This window comes from Capra hircus, chromosome 2 (assembly GCF_001704415.2).
Source record: "Capra hircus breed San Clemente chromosome 2, ASM170441v1, whole genome shotgun sequence".
Taxonomy (NCBI): domain Eukaryota; kingdom Metazoa; phylum Chordata; class Mammalia; order Artiodactyla; family Bovidae; genus Capra; species Capra hircus.
The window spans coordinates 41,848,984-41,868,509 of record NC_030809.1 but is presented as its reverse complement, the minus strand read 5'-3'; the positions used below and the strand labels follow the sequence as shown (position 1 = coordinate 41,868,509).

Here is a 19,526-nt window from a genome sequence, read left to right as displayed (position 1 = left end):
AGGCTGGTAATCTAAAGCAGAGGTCTGGAAGACAGTAATACCAACTGACACGGGGAAGAGGAGAGTGCACCTGTAGAGTTAAAAAATGCATGACCCTTTCCTCAAAGAGGGAACACAGGAGAAAGCCCCCATCCTGTCGGGTAGCTGCTGAGCTGGAATGCATAATTGACGGGCCCGTGCTGCTCCATGCAGATGGCGATATTAAATCGTGATTGATGCTAAGAGAGGCACACATCTTAGGAAGGTCTCCGAGAGGCTTCTGAATATTTCTAGGTCTCTTGTGCCTTCCAGTCTTCTGTTCTACTGTGGGATTAAGCACCCCCTTTCTCATTTCCCAAGAACCCCTCCTGGGGATGACAGAACTTCACTCCCAAATATAAGATGCATCAAATGTCACCACCCACCTTTTCTGCCTTTGAAGATTGCCCGCTTCCCTCCTGGCCCCCACAAAGCTGTTTACCTCCAGCCGGGCACTGCTGGCAGGGGGAGGTTGGCAGTTACTCCCCTGCAGCTGCCTCTCCAATGGCTGGTCACCCCTGGACAAAGCAGCAGCACACTCTGCTGGTGGTGACCAGGCAGGAAGGACGTGGATAGAAAGCTCAGAGAAAACACAGGCGTCCACTCAGCACAAAGCACCTTTGTAAAAACTGAGATCAGAGCCAGTGGATTCCCTAACGCAGATTTTTCCACTCGGTGTGTAATGAAATAATAAATCAAATTTGTGGTGCATGTGGAATTAAGTGTTTGGGGGTTTTGCTTTTTTTTTTCTTTAAAAAAAAATGCTGAAATCACCCTCCAGGGCCTATTCTGGCCCAAAACTGAATATCCTTTCTCCGTATCACAAGTAATTGTTACCAGGCTCACTTGTGGGTCGGCACCACAAAACCACTATTGTCGGTTCCCGGAGTCTTTACTTCTGGCTGCTGGGCTGGGCTGGGCTGGGCTAGGAGACACCATCAAATTACATGAAGGATTTATGAGATAAAGATAGAGATGCAAGGTTTGAAGGAGAAAAAGATGAGCCAAGCAGGAGAGACAGGAACAGGAAGGGAATCGTGTTAAGTTTACAGTTTTTTTTTGGTTTTGTGTTTTTTTTAAATATCAGCCCATGTAATTGGAAATATTTATGACTTCTGGAATATTTTCATTTTGGAGAGAGTGTGTGTGTTGTATGTGTGTGTGGCTGGGTGAGCTGGGGGGAGAATGAGCTGAAATAATCTCTTCCACTGAATGAGTAAGTAGGTTAGTCTTTTGGACTGCCATAAAAGGTCTGTAAAGCAGTGTTAATCAGCCACTGGTAGAGAAGAGAAACAAGGAGAGGAACAAAACAGACTGTAATGTATTTGAAGTTCTTGTCTGCCTTCTCTTCCAGACCAACCCTGTGGAGGTCGTTTGAATTCCAAAGACGCTGGCTACATCACCTCCCCAGGTTACCCCCAGGATTATCCATCCCACCAGAACTGCGAGTGGATTGTTTACGCCCCCGAACCCAACCAGAAGATTGTCCTCAACTTCAACCCTCACTTCGAAATTGAGAAGCACGACTGCAAGTAAGCGTGGCCCTGTGCCCTGTACCTCCATGAGACACACCCTCCCATCGCCCTCCCCAGGTTCCTGCCATACCCGCCACCTCATGGCAGCACCCCCTGGCCCCAGGACCTGCAGAACAGTGGTATATCCTGGCCCCAGAGAGGAACCTCAAGAGCTTTATTTCTTTCAGGGGAAATCAAAGCCTAGTTGACCCCATAGAATGGAGGTAGGAGACTTATTGAGTGAAGAGTATAAAGAATACACCCTAAAGTCAGAGGCTTGCAGAGGAGGAGAATTCCACGTGGGAGCAGGGGGTGGACCACCTCATGCCAGCTCTTGACCTTAGGAGTGACTTTCCTCTCAGCAGACACTGAGTGTGCGCCCCGTCGTGTATGACTCTTTGCAAGGCCCACCAGACTCCTCTGTTCATGGGATTTCCCAGGCAAGAATATAGGAATAGGTTGCCATTTCCTTCTCCAGGGGATCTTCCTGACCCAGGGATTGAACCCACGTCTTCTGCATCCCCCCAGAGATCTCCCCGTTTCTACTGTTGCTCCCACATGAAGGAACCCCAGCAGCTTCCTTAATAAAACAGTAGCCAGATCCTCAAGTGGAGACTTCCTCTGCATCCAGTCATGGAGAGTCAGGCCGTTGTTTTATGAAGCAGCAGCTGGTCCTTGTAGAAAGAGAGTTAAAAATCTAAACCTATACTGGTAGGCCTGAGATGCACCTTGATTCTCAGGATTTGTGCTATACAGGTTAGAAGCTGGTGTTCTGGATTCATTTGACAAACAGTCTTCTAATTTCTTTGTAACTATCAATCCATTCAGTTCTCACAAGGGCCCTGAGAAGTTGGTATCATTATCATTATGACTTCCATTTTGCAGATTAGAAAACCAAAGCCCTGAGAAATTAAGTCAAGTCACCCCCGGTCACTCAGCTGGGCTCACAGCCTTGGTTCTACCATTTTAAAAGTGTGTGATTTTAGGAGACAGCAAGCAGACAGTGACGTCTATGAGTGGTTTAGAAATGCCGTCTTCCAAGCCTCTTCTAGGGAATCCATCACTTCTCCCACCTAGCCTTTCCATGTGAGCATCAAAGGGAATTTCTTTTTTTTTTTTTTTTAATTGAAGGATAACTGCTTTACAGTATTGTGTTAGTTCCTACCAAACACCCACATGAATCAGCCGTAGGTTTACCCATGTCCCCTCCCACTTGAACCTCCCTCCTACCTCCCTCCTCAACCCACCCCTCTAGTTATTACTGAGCCCCGGTTTCAGTTCCCTGAGTCATACAGCAAATTCATCAAAGGGAATTTGTTTTCACAAAGTTTCTAAGTTTTGTAATCTCTATCTCTTTATTGCTTTGGTCACAGGAAGGAAATGGCAACCCACTCCAGTGTTCTTGCCTGGAGGATCCCATTGACAGAGGAGCCTGGTGGGCTACAGTTCATGGGATCGCAAGAGTCAGGCACAACTTAGTACTATCTTTTTTTCTATGGATATGTGTAGCTACAGAAGCTTACATAATAAGATGTCCTACTTTCCATCAACTATTAAAATATAAAATATTTTACTGCTTTGGGAACTTCCTAGTTATACCCACATATAAATTCCTACTGACTGTGAACCAGTCTACATTTTCTATAAATTTTATAGCAGTAATCCCTCTAGTTTCCTATCAGGTAAAAATATATAAAACCTCATTCAGAGTGGTATTCCCTATTCAGTATATATGCCTATGATAAAAATCATATATAGAATAAAAATCTTGGATGGTTTCAAGAAAAAAAGCAAAAAAAAAAAAAAAGAATTGCTATGTTAACATCAAGGTCCCTATTAGTTAAAGTGAGGTAGGGAGCAACATTGTATTATAATGTGAAAGAGTGTGAATGCTCTTTGTTTTGTCTAGTGGGCTCCACCTTAAAGTCTTTCTTCACTGAAACAAAAATGAGAGTTTTCTCTGTAGGACAGAATGTGCCAACAATCATTTGTTGTTGTTAAGCTGCTAAGTCATGTCTGACTCTTTGCAACCCCATGGACTGTAAGCCCACCAGGCTACTTTGTTCTTGGGGTTATCCTGGCACAAGTACTGGAGGTGGCTTACCATTTCCTTCTCCAGGGGATCTTCCTGACCCAGGGATTGAACCTGCATTGCAAGTGAATTCTTTACCACTGAGCCCCCAGGGAAGCCCGCCGACGATCATGTCTTGCTCTAAATGAGTGCCTAGAACTTGCCATGGCTCTGAGGAGTTTTCGGTGGCCCCTTATGATTAATAAGTAGTCTGAGCATTCCTTGTGACCAAGGCACTGTGAATACTGATGAACTGACAGAGGACAGAGCTAACAGGAGGTATACCAAGGACAGGCCTCAGTCTGGGCCCTCACTTCCTTGTGGAGGAGACAAAGCCTCTCTATAACCAGAGCTAGATTGGGAGATTCAGTGAGTCAGTGTCATTGTTATCATCCTAGGACGTCTTTGCACCTTCATAACAGTTCTTTCCTAACAAGAGATAGTCTTTGTTGAAAACCGGAGGGTTTCCCAGATGGACGCCTCATGTGATGAAGAGTCATAAGATGGAGTTCTAATCCCAGAGCCACTCTTGACTCAGTGGATGACACCGGGGAACTTACTGGTTCCTCTTTGTCCAAGTTAAATGCACAGCCTATGTGTATTTGCACAGCGTCTCAGGGCTGCCAATTCCCTGCAAGTGAATGTTACCAAAAATTTCTGCTAGAAGAGTTTCTTTCTAAGGTATAAAGCTTCCAGTGCCTCTGGCTGGGATCCAGAAGGTTGGCACAAACTGAAGCATGCTGTACTCAGAGCTCGGGTCTGAGCTCAGAGAAATTTGACTAAGCACCTCTCTCAGATGAGGGCCAAAATCTGTTATGCTTATGCCAGCAAATCTCCCAGGGAAACTGCAGAGAGGTCATCTCATATATATTCATAGTGGCCGAGAGAGAAACCGTATTTTTGAAGGGAAAACTCAGGAGCTGGTGAGCATGACTTAAAACACGTTGGAAGCACGGAAAGCCAGGGAAACATGCTCCTGCCCTGTCTGGGGCTGTGGGGTACCATTTCCCCTCAGGACTCAGCCCCAGGGATGGGGCGAGCACAAGGTCTCTGAAGCTGCTGGTGGCAGAGGACCCAAGATGGTGTCTCTGACTGGAGCTGGAGTAGGGGAAGCAGGCAAGTTACAGGTTATTCTGAAGCTTCTGGTGCTTATCATCCATACCAAGTAGCTTCCTGTTCTTCTCCCCACTCCTCCCCTCCTTGCTTCCAGCTTGAACCAAAAAGTTCACGGAGGTCAGAAAAAGATCTTTCTAGAGTCTCTTTGCCCCAGTGCCAAAGTGTCAGCAAGACTCTGTTGGGGTCTTGCTGCTTCATCTGGTGCTTATCTCTCTCACTCCCTCCCCTGCTTTCTAACTGGATTTGGTTCTCAAGATCCTTTTGTTGTCGTTGTTCAGTTGCTCGGTTATGTCTGACTCTTTGCGACCCCATGGGCTGCAGCATGCCAGGCTTCCCTGCCCTTCACTATTTCCCTGAGTTTGCTCAAACTCATGTCCATCAAGTCAGTGATGCCATTCAACCACCTCATTCTCTGTCGCCCCCTCCTCCTCCCGCGTTCAATCTTTCGTAGCATCAGGGTCTTTTCCAGTGAGTTGGCTCTTCACATCAGGTAGCCAAAGTATTGGAGCTTCAGCTTCAGCATCAGTCCTTCCAATGAATATCGGGGTTCTTAGGGTGAATACTCACCAAGAGAAAACTTCCCAAAGATCTTCTGAGAAGAGCATAGAGCAGCAATCAGTTCATTTCAGTTCAGTCGCTCAGTCATGTCCGACTCTGCGACCCCCCCATCACCATCTCCCGGAGTTCACTCAGACTCACGTCCATCGAGCCCGTGATGCCATCCAGCCATCTCATCATACCCCTGCAAAACCTGAAAGTGAGCAAGAACATCAGAAAAAACAAAAAAAACAGCCTTCCTGTAGAAAAAGGGCAGGGGTCACATGCCCACCCTCTTCTGTTTTCCCTGTCTTCCTTTGTGCAGGATTAACTGCAAAGATGGCCCGTGACCTGGGAGTGGGCCCTGCTATGAGAGGATTAGCCTGGTCACTGGCCCCTAAGCATTTGGCTCTCTATCCCTTGAAATCCACAACCTAAAGGTGGAGGCCGTTGGTGAATAAACCCCAGACAGGCAGACCTTTTCCCCTAACCGTCACTTGCTAATTTTGTTCCATTTAAACTTGCCGTCTGCTTGGAAACTTTCACTCACCAGCCCCGGTTTTGCCTGAGTCAGTGCAATCCAAGGCCGCCGTCTGCAGTGAGCTCCCTCCTCCCTCTGGCCATCCTCAGGAATCCAAGCCCCCAGCACCCATAGGCCGTTCTGAGGCCTGGTTACCCACTACAACCAGAAACCAGAAACCCCTGTGGCCCCGCCAGGTCAGGGTGGCTGACAGACGGAAAGGCAGGACTCAGGGCTGACTGACCAAACAAGGCGAAGCCGCTTCATCCCCTGTGGTGGGGAAGAACGTCCTGCCACTGCCTTTCACTTGAGTCATCGGCCAAGTAGCTGGATGTTAGGGCTTTAGAAACACATGCACGCAAACTTGCATATTCTTTCCCTTTCTGAGATCTGAAATAGACATATTCTTGAAAACCCCCACCTGTGTGTGATACAAAGCTTATTCATGAGCACTCGCACAGGCCCAGATGAAGCCAGAACCAAGAGTCTAGGCCCATTTATGCTGTGCTTAGTCAGTCAGTCGTGTTCAACTCTTTGTGACCCTATGGACTGTACCCTGCCAGGCTCCTCTGTCCATGGGGATTCTTCAGGCAAGAATGCTAGAGTGGGTTCCCATGCCTCCCCCAGGGGATCTTCCCAACCCAGGGATCAAACCCAGGTCTCCCCCATTGCAGGCGGATTCTTTACCATCTGAGCCACCAGGGAAGCCCCAGGTCCTTTTAAGAACTGGTTATTTCCAGATGGTGCCTTGAAAAACACGCTTCAGAAAGTACAAAAACCACTAGGAAGACTTGAGAGAATACTTAGGCTGAAAAACCCAGACGCAAACCTACACTAATAATTGTATGTGTGTGCTCAGCAAAAGAGATCTCCTCTACCATGCCACACTGATATTTCCACATTCTAAAACATCCTGCTTTAAAGCTCCAAACGTTCCGCTTTAGAAAGATCTCTGATTAAAAACATTCTGTGTCATGTGCCACACTTCCTTGTCTTCTGAAACAGAACAAATAATAAGGTGAGTTAACTTTTTCTCAATGACTCAGGCTTTTAATTCTAAACTTGACTTATTGCAACAGAGGCTGGGTAATGTCATATTTAGATCAGATAGACTTATATATGAGTTTTTGTTGACCTTTTACACTTCCCAGGCCTTAGTGTCTTCATCTGCAAAACTGTGTCAGTGATGACTGCTTTGCAAGATTTCGGTCTCCTGTTTATGTCGATACACAATACTTTATCGACCATGTCAGCATCTTTGTACTTTGGGGAAGTGTGTGACATTTTTGCTATCTATACACTTGCTGTCATAGTGCTTCTAAGTGCGCTCCTCTGATCTGTTTTCACCCTTTTATTTTAGGTAGGATTTTGCCTCGAGAGGTTTTGGTGTCCGCTTGGACCTCTTTAGTCCTGGGGTCTAGCTTTTGTCCCAAGCCAGTACAGTCCAGGGCCAGCATTCTAGCTTGCCTTAGTCAGCCTCACTCGTAGCTGGGAAAGGACTGGGGTGCTCTCCTGGGGACAAAGTGCAAGAGCACCAGTGCATGGGGTCCTCAGCAGTAGTTGAGCTGCTCACCATCTTTTCTTTTGAAACCATCCCCTGTCCCCATACTGGATATTTGAGGTTTGGGGATATTTGGCCTCTAGCTAAGTGTGCTGGGTAAACAAAGTGTTCTTGTGTTTATCTGTGGCCAGAGGAGCCCTCTAAATCTTAGATGTGTCTGTTTTCCCCCAAAATAGGGGATGCTGTGTTAGAGCGTTCTCCTAGGTTGACAAGTTGACTACAGAAAACAGAGGGAACATACCAGACTTCAGTTATCTGGCCCCACCCCACCCAGCCAACAATTACATGCACTCAGTTAGCATCCTCCACGTACAACCACATCCAGCCTTACTTCCGCAGACCCTGTGAGGGCAGAGGCTCACCTCCCTCTCCCCTCCAGCACCCCCTGCTGTGTAACACCCTCCCCTCCCACTAAGAGTCCGAGATTCCTCCAGCTCTTCTAGGGCCTCCTGTTCAGAACTCCCTAATCGTGCAAAGTGCCTTGATCTGCTTGCGTTTTGTTCATGTGTGGCCATCCTGTGTTCTGAGCATGTAAGTTCTCCAAGGGCATGGACCACATGTATCTTGTCTCTACCCTTTATGGCCACAAAAACCAGTAAAGCCATTGTTACTCTTCCCATTTGACAAATGAAGAAACTTGGGCTCAAAGAAGTAAGCAGCTGGCCCAAGGTCACACTCTTTGAAAGTGGCAGAGAAGGGATTTGAAGCCGGAACACCCTGCTTTTTTGCAGCCTGAGCTGTTTACTCTCATGCTTTATTGTCTTCACCAACACCATGCATTCTGATTGGGGGCATGATATGAGCCCTGGGATCCAGTTGGCTGAGGAGATCAGGGAAGGCTGCTTGGAGGAGGTGATGGCTATACTGATCCTGAAGAAGTTAAGCAGGTAAAGGAGGGGCATGGGTATGGCCGGTGGCCTGGGCAGAGAGCATCGTGTCCCAGACAAGAAGGGAACCACAGTAATGAAAGGCCACCTTTGTCTCTTGTTGATACAAACCCCCTTCCCAGTGAAGAGATTCCTGGGCAGTGCTACTTAATTTTATTTCCTGGCCACATGACTTCCAGTATCTCAGAGAGGGGTTGAGGTCAGGAAAGACAGAGATGATGGGAACTCTCTGCTATCCCACTCTCCCGGGTCAGAGCTTCTACAGTCTCATACCCTCTATCCAGGGACCCTTGCCCCCAATTTAATGCCTGAAAGTGAGATTTGGCCTGAGGAAGTCCAGGTAACACTCTGGATTAAGCTCCGTGCATCAGAGTACTCCTACACAAGACTCCCTCTGAACATACTTCTCTTTCCTGTGAATAGAGGGCACAAGGGCCCAATGCCCAGTTAGAAGTGTGGCTTCAGCTGGTTTCTGCCTGAGCCTCTGGAAATCCAAGCAGAGAGTGGGTTCTCTGTGGTTGAACAGGGTGTCTTATACTCAGGAGAGCCCCTCAGGTTGATTACTCATGACATTCTTACAGATTTACTGCCTGTCCAACCTCAGAAATATTCTGATTCCCCCAAGGAGCCCATGAGCAGCAATACTTGTCTGTATTGCAACCACCCTGCTAATGACAGAAACAGATCCCCCTCCAGGTACGTGGTGCCATAAATGGGAGCAGTCTGCTGACTGGAGCTCAGCTGGCAGCCGACCCCGCACTCACCAACCTTGACCAACGACTCCACCCAGCAACTGAGGTTGCTGAAGAAGTGGGAAAACACACCGCAGATTGTTCTCCTCCGCCTACCAAGGTTAAAGAGCAGTTGGGACAGCAGTTATTTTTGGCAGTTTGTTTTTAAATATGCGATGTTGCAATCTCAGCTCTCAAAATGCAAGCTTCACTGTGGATGTCCTCCCTAACAATGCGTTTTTATCTTCTGATTGAGAAAATCACTTGAGATTTTCTAGTACACAATCCCACTTGTTCTGCCTCTCAACCCTGGCACATTCTCTGAACCCCAGAGGTCCCAGAGGGCCAGGATCTCATCCCATGTAACTCTGTGTAATTCTCCCATCTGATTACACTGGGTGAGAGTCTGTCTTAAGAAATTCAGTGGGAACTCTGGGTGTGGAGGGGATAAAGAGGAGAAGGAAATAGACCAAGCAGAGAAATTAGAATTTTGTAAAAGCGGATTCATATGTTCTCTGGTAGTCATGAATCCTTTAAAAAAAAATGTATTCCCTTTGTTTTGTCCTTTTTCATGGCAGGGCGATTGAAACCTTTGGATTAAGAGAAACTCAGCTGATAATGTAATTCCATTCTTCTACTTCTGCCTGGATAAATCATCCAGGAAAAAATATGTATATATTAGCTGCCCTTGTCTTTCCTTCTAGAAAAGAGCTTCCATAATCGTCCTTCATTATAAGACCTATGCCTCACAACTCATCTCAGTTGATTGCAGAGTAGATGGTTGTATTTCATTTACATAATAAAATTTTTTTTTTCCTAGAAAGAAAATCCCTGAAAATGTGAGCTGGTTCAAAATAAAACTTGACAAAGAAGAAGAAAGGAAAAGTGTGAGCTAGGCTTAGGTTTAGAAGGGCAGCAAAAAACTCTAACACGGTAAAGGAAAATTCACATGATTTTTATATGCTTTTTCCCCCGGCTTTGTAGCCAAGCGTCTCAGCAATCTCTATAAATTTTTTAGCTCTGCCCCATTAGGGACTCCGTTTTGTTTATAGGTAGTATGAAGGGATTGTCAGTTGGACAATAACAGCAAATATATATTGAGCTCTCGACAGGTCCCTGGTGCTACTACACCAAGAACTTGCCATATTTTACTCTCATAACAGCCCTCTGGGGCTGGGACTGCTGTTATTCCCATTTAACAGATGGCGTTACTGAGGCCCAGAGAGATCACACAGATAGTAAGGGTAGGGCTGGGATTTGAAGCCTGCTTTAGCTGCCTTAGGATACCTGTGTCCTTGTGCCCAGAGCTCTCATCTGCTTTCCCAAGGCTTAGGTACTTGGGGCCTCTCTGATTTCCTAGGATATCCTGGACATGGATTTTTTTTTTTTTTCCTCTCTCTTATACCTTTTCTTTGCCTCTTCCTGCCATCTGCTCACCTCCGGATGCCGACAGGGCAGTCAAGGAGAGAGAGTGCTCTTTCTGTGTCTTTAAATACAAGCTGAGAGGCCTCTCAGTCAATTGTTTCCTTCTGCTTCCTTGTCATCCACCTCCTCCCCTGTCCCCTCCAGCCCCGCCCCATCCTCTTCAAATTCCCTGCCATTCCCCAACACCTCACTCTTCATCTGGAATCCAAAGATGTGAGGGCTAGTAATAGAGTGTCAGCGGAAGTAATTGATTCCTCACACAGAGAGAATTCTCCTGCCTTTAGTGTCAATGGAGCTGAACCGGAGTCTTGGAGGGTGAGCGAGACATGTAAACAGTCCATGGCTGAGCTGTCAGGGCGAAGCCAGACACACCAGAGAGTGAGTGAGAGGGAAAACGGTGGAACAAATAATTGTTTTATTGGAAAGGAAAGGAGTAAATAATATTTCAGCCCAGGAATTGGCAGTTTGAAAGAGAGGGTTGAAAACTAGGAGCAGGAGGAATCCGTGATGTGGGTTTTAATGGTGGGGGGGGTTGGAGTTCCATTGTCTCAAGGTAGGAGGTTTCGTCCCACCCCTCCCCTTCCACCCATTATCATCATTATTATCATTAAAATAATTACCGTAACAATTACAGTTGATGAGACCTCGGGTTTATAGAGCACCTTTCATCTAAAAGTTCAAAGTGATTTATCTGTGCGTCATCCCTTTGAGAGCGGCAGGAGGGTAGGAAAGTATTATTTTTTTTTTTGGTCTTATCTGCTGGGAAAGCGAGGTCCAAGCAGATAGAGGATTTAGTCCTAGCCTCAGGGCAGGCTGCTGTTGGGGTACTGACTCTTCTTCTGGGCATCTCCATTGCCCTACTGCCCATAAAGGCCCTTATGCTTGTGTGGCCCCCACAGCTCATCCCTGACGCTGATGTTCCCTCCCACGATGTGAGGGTCCCGCCGGCCACTACAATGTGATGGCCGTCTCACCAGCCAGCCAACTGCTCCATGCACACAGCAAACAGCCTGCTCTGACTGTGGGATAAAGGTCCTTCAAGGTCTGACTCACACTGTTCCCATCCTGTGAGAAGACTTCCTGCAATCTGGTTCCCTTTCTTGTAGAAGCTGGTGTCCTTTCTAGCCATATTTCTTCCCGGTCTTACTGAGTCTTCAGCCAAGAGCACCCGTTATTCTGAACTTCATAGCTCCTACTCCCCCACAGATGGCAGCTGATTCTTTCAGGATAGAGGGATGTGCTTCTGTGATGCAGAGAGGCGAGCGCTGTAATGTGCCCTGAGTGGACAGGCCTGCTTTTGCTCCAGCAGCCACGGGGCCTTCAGAACACAGTTGTCGAAGAAAGCTGTTACCCAGTGGTGGTTTGAGAGGCGGAAGTGGTCCCAGCTGACTGGCCACCGAACGGTCTATTCAGAATCTCCACCCGGAGTGGCAGCTGTCCCTTCCTGCCTGGACATTAGTGCAGGTCCCTCATGTCCACACCCCAGTGCTTTTTGCACAGTAGTGACGAGTTTGCCCCTGGAGCCAGGAAGAAGCTCTGAGCTCTGTAACCTGAAGCTCCGAGTAAATGAAATGCAAAGACAGCACTCTCACACCTGCCCGGCCACACCTCCTCCTCAGACTGTCCCCTGCTTGGATTTCCGCATGGCACGTTTTTCAGGCAAGTTTTGTATTTCCTGACTTGTTATGGAGGCTGGAAGCCAGCAAAGGAAGACAGAAAAACCTTTGAGAACTCCCTTGATCCCTGGAAAAAACATAAAAGATTTTTTTGATGATGACAGATTCCCTGGAGCTTAGCACACCTCGTTCCCAGCAGGCTCCCATTTTTCGGACAGATGGAAAGGTTATGATTCACTCTCACAATTAGACCCTCTGGGAGCCAGGGTGAGTGAGCACCCATCCCAGAGGGAACCATTCACCCAGCCAAGTTCAGGGATGCTGCCTGCACACCAGGCCCAGAAATGGTGCACTCTGATTTCCTCTCAGAGGGTTCCAGTAACCTTCTGCCCCTACCTGTCAGCCCTGAGGGGCACAGAGACATCATCCCTATACCCAGTTATGAGAAGAGGCAAGCTGAAGCATGTGTAGTTGAGCCAGGCCAGCTTGAATAATTCAGGAAGTCTCTGGCCCTTGGGATTGGAAGGGGTTCACCTTCCCATCCAATCCCCAGTCTGCTGGTGAATGGAGACGAACTGTGGGCAACTCTTACCTACTTTCTACTCTGGTATTATTACACAATGCCAGCCTGGTGTCTTTTAAGCTGATGGCAGAGGATGAGGATTTTATAGACGCAAACAGAAACACTCAACAGTCATGCTGAAAACAGCCTGCCCCAAAACCTTAAACTTCACACTGGCACTGGTTGCCTCGAAAATCCTTCCTTACATAAACAAACAAGTCCTATCCAAGCCAGTCTCCAGGAACAGAGCAGATTTGTGGCCTTGGGGCCTGAGGAATGTGCTTGCTGGGAGTCGGTCAGTGGAGAGAGGGGTGCTAGGCCAGAGGGTCAGGGGAGAGACGCTGTGGGCTTTGTTGTGCGCCCTTGATCCTCTGAAAGTTCATCTGCAGTGAGACTTATCAGACACTGTCTGGAGCGGTCTCCTTCCTCACGTTGCAAGGCATTCTTGGCAGCCTGCTCTGCCAGAAACAATGAGGCCGGCGGGCCCTTTCCCTCATCCCGGGGCTTCTGCGGAAAAACAACCAGTAATTATAAATAGATGTTATTTGTAGTTTCCATTTTCTTGCCTTCAAGGTTTTTTGCAATAATTCCTCCAGTTTCTTTTGGGTTGTTCTCTTTGCATACTTCCTTTGCTGGGTGGTCAGATTTCCTCCCTTCTGAAGAGCCCTGGTGACCTGGGCCCTGAGCAGATTGTGAAAAAGCTCAAAATATCAGAGATTTGGGGTGGGAAGAAATAAAGGAAGAAAATGAAAGTGCCAACAACCGGTTTTAAAACGGCACTCGGCACCAAGGCAAATACCCAAAGCGATGCAGTGTGTGAGTCCATGGGGTTAGATAGCACATAATAGAGAAGTTAGATAAGACATAACAGGGGTATGAAGTTAGACAACAACAGATAATAATAATGACAGCAGCAGTAACAACTAACATTTGTTTATTGAGCATGTACTATGTGCCTGGCCCTGTGCTGAGCTGTTGACATGTATTAACTCACCAAATCTGCGGGTTCAGTGCCTAGTTGTTCAAGATCCAGCACGTGTGAGGGGCAGCGGTGCTGGTTTTTGAACCCAGCCAGGCTGGCTGGTTCCAGAGCCTGGGCTGGGAAACGAGACTGAAAAGAATTCTCACCAGCTCAAGTGATGAAGCACTGTGGATGGGTTTGTACAGGAGGAGGGTGTTTAGAAACCGCCCTCTATAGCATGGAGGTTGGGTGGCATAGACAGTCCCTAAAGTTAGGACTTTTCATTTCATTGTCACCTGTTCAGCTTCCAGAGCATCACGTGTGTGTAACTCTTCTCTCCCCCAAGTCTGCCACACGGTTTTGTAGAACCCAAGTAATAATAAAAATAGCCAGTGCCTCTCAGGTGGTTTTTAAGGCATCTGGTGCTATACTGGGCCTGTGTAGACCTTTATGAACCTTTCAGCAGTCCCACAAGGTGGGGAAATTATTATTTCCATTTTATAGATGAAAAAACTGAGACTTAGAGAAGATAAATGCCTGAAGTCATAACACTAGCATGTGCCAAAAACTAGCTGAATCTGTCCACAAAACAAGAGTATACATAGAGTATGCATTTCCCAGACTGTATACACCCTTGTACACGGATATGTTTCTATGCAGTTGAATTTTTTTTTTTTTTGTCACAGACCCCATCCCTAGGAAAATGTGTACATACACAAACTGACAAAATTTCTGCATATGATTGTAGGGGTTCCCCAATCTACTAAAATTCATCTGTGGACCCTACTGGAAATTCACGGGCTTAAAAATGTATGCTCTAGCTGGTACTTAAGAGCATGTAAGTACACAGGATACTGTTTTCTCACTCGGGCCATATGTTCACATATGGGTGTATATGTGCTTATAAAAATACTTCACTTACAAAAATTAATACATTATCCCATCTGAACACTTAGAAGCTGGATTTCTACTGATGAGACTCAAAACCACGAATTCCAAATCTACTCCCTGCTTCTATGGGTGACTTGTCTATTAAATTTGGCATTGTTAAACAAAACAGCTAAATTAAAAGACTGAGATTCTGTGAAGTTTCTAACTGAGATGCAAAGGGTGCTTTGCACCTGCACCTTCTAATGTTGTAGTGCTCTGGCAATCTGGCATGCCCATTGCTCTCTGATCTTTCCTCAGCACAGAGGACAAAGGATGGAGGCAATGTCAGTGTGCCCTGGAGTGAGACTGCGTGGGCCAAGCCTGCCTCTGACCTTTCCTCATCTTGAGACTTTGGGCAGGTCAGTTAGCCTCCCTTAGCTTCACCCTGTACATCTGTGAATGGACAGTTACCATTTCAGGGTCTGGTGTGTACTAAGTGAGGGTCAAAGGAAATAGTAAATAAATGGAGCGAGGATCTAGCCCATTAGGAATGCTCAGTAAGTGGGAGCTTTTCCCATTGATATGCCAGCTTCTTCTTAAATGTGTGTGTGGCACCAGTGAAAGGGAGAAATTCAAGGAAATGAAAAGACTTCTTAAAAAGCCCAACCTGACAGCTAGCTAATTTCTACAGAAAAGCTGAGTGTCCCAACTGAGCTGGAGACCAGGCGACCTGGCTTTGGACCTGAATTGACTAGAAACTTTAGCATCATGCAGACCTGCTCCACAGCCTCTTAGGAACTCAGGCAGCTTCTTTGTTGGGAAAGTTGTACATGACAGTGTTGTTTTTTCCTATTTTCCCTGCAGGTTTTAATGTAAGGATTAATAAGACAGTGTTTGTAGATGTCTTTGAGCTTCCTGGAAGAAAGGCACTCCAGGAGGTGATAAATTCTCTGGCCTGGATAATCTACTCATGAAATATGGAACTTTGAAAGTGTGAGAAAAATCTCAAATCACTTTGACAGCATTTTAATTATAGTTGATTTGTTTGCCGCTAATAGTGAAAATGCTGTCAGCATGATTTGAGATGTTTCTTCCACTCAAAATGTTATATTTCGTGTTTTCAAGTCACAAGGCAACATTTTGGTTTCCAGATACAACCAGAATAGCTCAGTGAGTGCGCTGGCGCACAAAGGCAGAGTAGAAAACAGACCAACATATCCAACCCCTCGGAAAGCAGAGTTTATCCTTTTTAACATATAACATCAACCTTAGGTTCCCTCATTCATTTATTCACTCAACACAAAGATAGTGAGCCCTCCTATGTGCCAGGGCACCATGCAAATATCAGGTTGGCCCAAAAGTTCATTTGGGTTTTCCCATTCATATGAAAAACCCAAATGAACTTTTGGCCAACCCAGTATTATAAATTCATCTGTGAAAAGGTAAATTTCTCACCCTCATGGTCCTGGTTGTCTAGTGCAGGCCCTATATTCTAAACAAATACAGTATATTGACAAGACCTTTCCAGATTATGGTAACAGCCATAAAGACAATGAGAGCAGGTGAGGTAGAGAATAAGGGCATGCCAGCTGAAATGGGACGGTCAGGGCAGGCTTCTCCAAGGAGGTGACATTTGCACTCGAAAGAATGAGAGGGTACTGGCCAGAGCAAAAGCTAACAAAGAGTATTGCAGACAGTGCAAAGAGCAAGTGCAAAGGCCCACCGGCTGGAAAGAACTTTCCATGTACAAAGCGTGATGGCTTAGACATTTCATGATGCAAGTAGCATGAGAGGAGGCACCGCCTGGCTGGCAAAGGTTATGGCTTCAGGACTTGGGCACATAGGTGCTCAGCCATATAGACAAATCCCATAGAATGGGCACAGCATTCTTCCTTGAAGCAGCTGAGGACTCTGCCCACAACATAGAAATCCCCTCACAAGCAGTTCTATGCGGCATCCACAAAGGTAGACTCTGGATGAAGCCACACGTCATCCAGCCCTGGGAGAAGGGCCTCCACGTGGTGAATTTTCTAGCACAGACTTGGTCGGCTGACCCAGCCTTTGGTGGCCTGCTGGGCAGCGTCACGCGTGGAGAGAGTTACGGAAAGTAAAAGTCTTTTCATGTTTGCCTAGTGATGAGAAGAAGAGATGAGACTGATGCTTTTTCATATCTTTCCTGTGGACCCTTAAAATTAATTCCGCCATCAACATTCCCACAGCCCAAATGTGGGTTTAGGGAGAGGAATGAAGACTTTGAAGTTGAGAGAGAAAGTACAGAAAGCGTTCTCTAGACAAATGCTCTACATGCGGATGTCGGGATCTGTGAAAACAAAAGTAAAATGGTACTTAGGGAAGCATTTTAGAGAGGAGGAGGAAAAAAAAAGAACTGGCACAGAGATGGCTACTTCAGCTTAGGAAAGTAAATAAATAAATAAAATTTGAAAAGGTAGTGTTAAAGCTTTGAAAAGAATTTTTTCATTTGAGGGAGACTAGGAATAATGAAATGCAAACACAATAGTTAATATGTCTGTGAGCTGGTGTCTGTTTCCTTCCAGAAAATGGATAAGAGGGATGGCTTTTCAGGTTATCCTACTTGACTACCATTGGGGTGAGCTCTGAGTTTGCAGCCCAGATTCATTTACCCAACAAATGCTGGGTATTACATGCCAGATGCAAAGTCATACTTATTCCAAGGCCACAACTTCCTAAGTCTCTGCTAGCTCTTCATAAAAAAAACCTGACATCACTGAAATTTCTAGAGAGATTTACTCCAGCTGTAGCAAATCCCTAATAATAAAAAATTTCCCCAAATGAGTCAGTCTCACCGGAGGTAAATGAGACATTCTGTGTGGAGTCAGCATGTCATTTGGAGTATGCCCTTTATACAAAAAGCCCAGCCAGAAGAGTTGGTGGTAAGCTGGAGTTGGTCCACAGGGCAGAACCCCAGACGCTGAAGGGAAGGGGAATATTAGCTGCCAGATTGTAACTCTGGGTCGTTTTCCCCCTCAAGTAAACCTGATAGGAAAATCCAGTTTTGCTAAGAAGTTCAAGTAAGGGCTGATTATTTGCTTCACAAAAGGATTTCCCAGAGGGTCCTTTAAATAACAGCCTCAGAGAGAAGCTGTATGATATGACTGATTTGTGTGAACCTTTTTCAAAAATGCCTCCCTTCACTAATGTGTATGTAGATATGTCAGGATGTATTTACAGCTAGCCAAAAGGATTTAGGTGATATATCTGTTGAGTAAATTGAGGCAAGTTTGCAGTTATGACATGTTTTGAGTACTGTTGCTTCATTGATGATTCTGTTAACCCCCTAAATGACCGCATGGGTGATTTGGTGACCGGATAAAACCCTCCGCTTCTAATGAACAAGCCAGGTGAATGTCAGGGCCTCTCTGTGTCCTGTATAGAAACTGGCAACACAACGACTGGATAGATGTGATGGTCTCTTTAAAATTGTTTTAAAATTTTAATTGAGTGTGGGCCATGTCCCTGGCACTATTCTAGGTGCTCCAACAAGCTATGTCTTATTTAGCTCTTACGGATGATGGTTGCCATCATGATGGTGGCATTTTTTGTCTGCAAAATTATGAGAGCTGGGTTATTTTTCTCAACTCTTCTACTTGGGAAAAAAATTCTTAATAGAAGGATCTTTATGTATTTTAAAGAAGTGAAGACTTATTATAAACAACTCAGATAATAGAAAAGACGAAAGCAAAAAATTACAAATTATCCCCCATCAATATATTTCTGCTGCTGCTGCTAAGTCGCTTCAGTCGTGTCTGACTCTGTGCGACCCCATAGACGGCCTCCTACCAGGCTCCCCCGTCCCTGGGATTCTCCAGGCAAGAACACTGGAGTGGGTTGCCATTTCCTTCTCCAATGCATGAAAGTGAAAAGTGAAAGTGAAGTCGCTCAGTCGTGTCCGACTCTTCGAGACCCCATGGACTGCAGCCCACCAGGCTCCTCCATCCGTGGGATTTTCCAGGCAAGAGTACTGGAGTGGGGTGCCATTGCCTTACCCACCATCAATTTATTTCATCACAGTTAATGTTTTAGTCTATAGTCTTTCAGGCTTTTTCTGTGTGTATATGCAAGGAAATTTATATACTTACATATATTTTAAAGCATACTTTTAAAACAATCTGCTGTTTTTCAGCTTAATAATATACCATGGACATTTTTCCTTAAAGGCCAAAAAAATAAAAATAAAAAACCACCTATACCTACAGCATTTCCACTATAGCAATGGAGCTTTCCACTTATAAATGTCCCAAATTGATTTGCCCACCATTGTTGTCAGACATTTAGACACACACTTTTTATAAACTAAGCATCTTTTCACTTTTCCCATGCTTTTTAAAATATGTACACACACACAAAGATACATATACATCTTTGCACAATTGTCTGATTATTTTGCTAGGAAAAATTCCTAGCAGTGGGATTGCTGGATTAAAGAATATGTATATATTAACTTTTGTCACATTTTTGCCAAAATGCCCTCCAGAATGTTTGAGCAGATGCACATTTCCCCTTAGGCAGAGCCTCATGCACTGGCTCGCTCTCTTCGGGAGAATCACTTCTGCTCTATATGGCTCAGCCTCTTCCCCTCTGAAATGGGCTTGGAAACACAACAAATCCCTGTGAACACTGACGAAGTCCACACTCACTGCCAGTCCATGTCCTAGACACTTTCTGTAGATTATGTGGGTCCTTTAAATTTCAGAAAAACTGCAAGGAAGGTTCTAGTATCCCTATCGTGCTCTGATTTTTCCCATTTCTGAGGCTCAGAGAGGTTGAGTAACTTGCCTGAGAGTAACTCAGCTAGTAAGGCTGAGCTGGGTTCTGCCTCCCTCCGGAACGAGGTGGGGGTGGGGGTGCTTGCCCCTCCAGGCGAGCTGGGTCCGTCTGCTCAGTGGGTACAGTTGTGCTCCAGCATTGCACACCCTGTGAAGGAAGGCATCGCCATTACTCAGCTGAGTGACCGTCCAGCGGTGCTTATCTTGGTATGGAAATAACAAGGAGGGATTTTCCAGAAGGTCTGGGGGGATTTCCTTTGAGAAGAAACTGTCTTTTCACTTATGTTTTGGAACTGAGGAAGCACACTTTCAGTGTCAGCCTCATCTCCCAC

The 19,526-nt window shown here is 45.9% G+C and overlaps 1 protein-coding gene across 5 annotated transcripts in view; it reads left to right on the top strand.

Annotated features, from left to right (window-relative positions):
- Positions 1–19,526, top strand: part of NRP2 (neuropilin 2) — a 119,840-nt gene that overhangs the window by 13,916 nt on the left and 86,398 nt on the right. For all 5 annotated transcript variants that reach the window (XM_005676406.3, XM_005676407.3, XM_005676412.3 and 2 more), the window contains exon 2: positions 1,373–1,550. In XM_005676406.3, the coding sequence (XP_005676463.1) occupies positions 1,373–1,550 (178 nt within the window). The remainder of the gene's footprint in view (positions 1–1,372; positions 1,551–19,526) is intronic.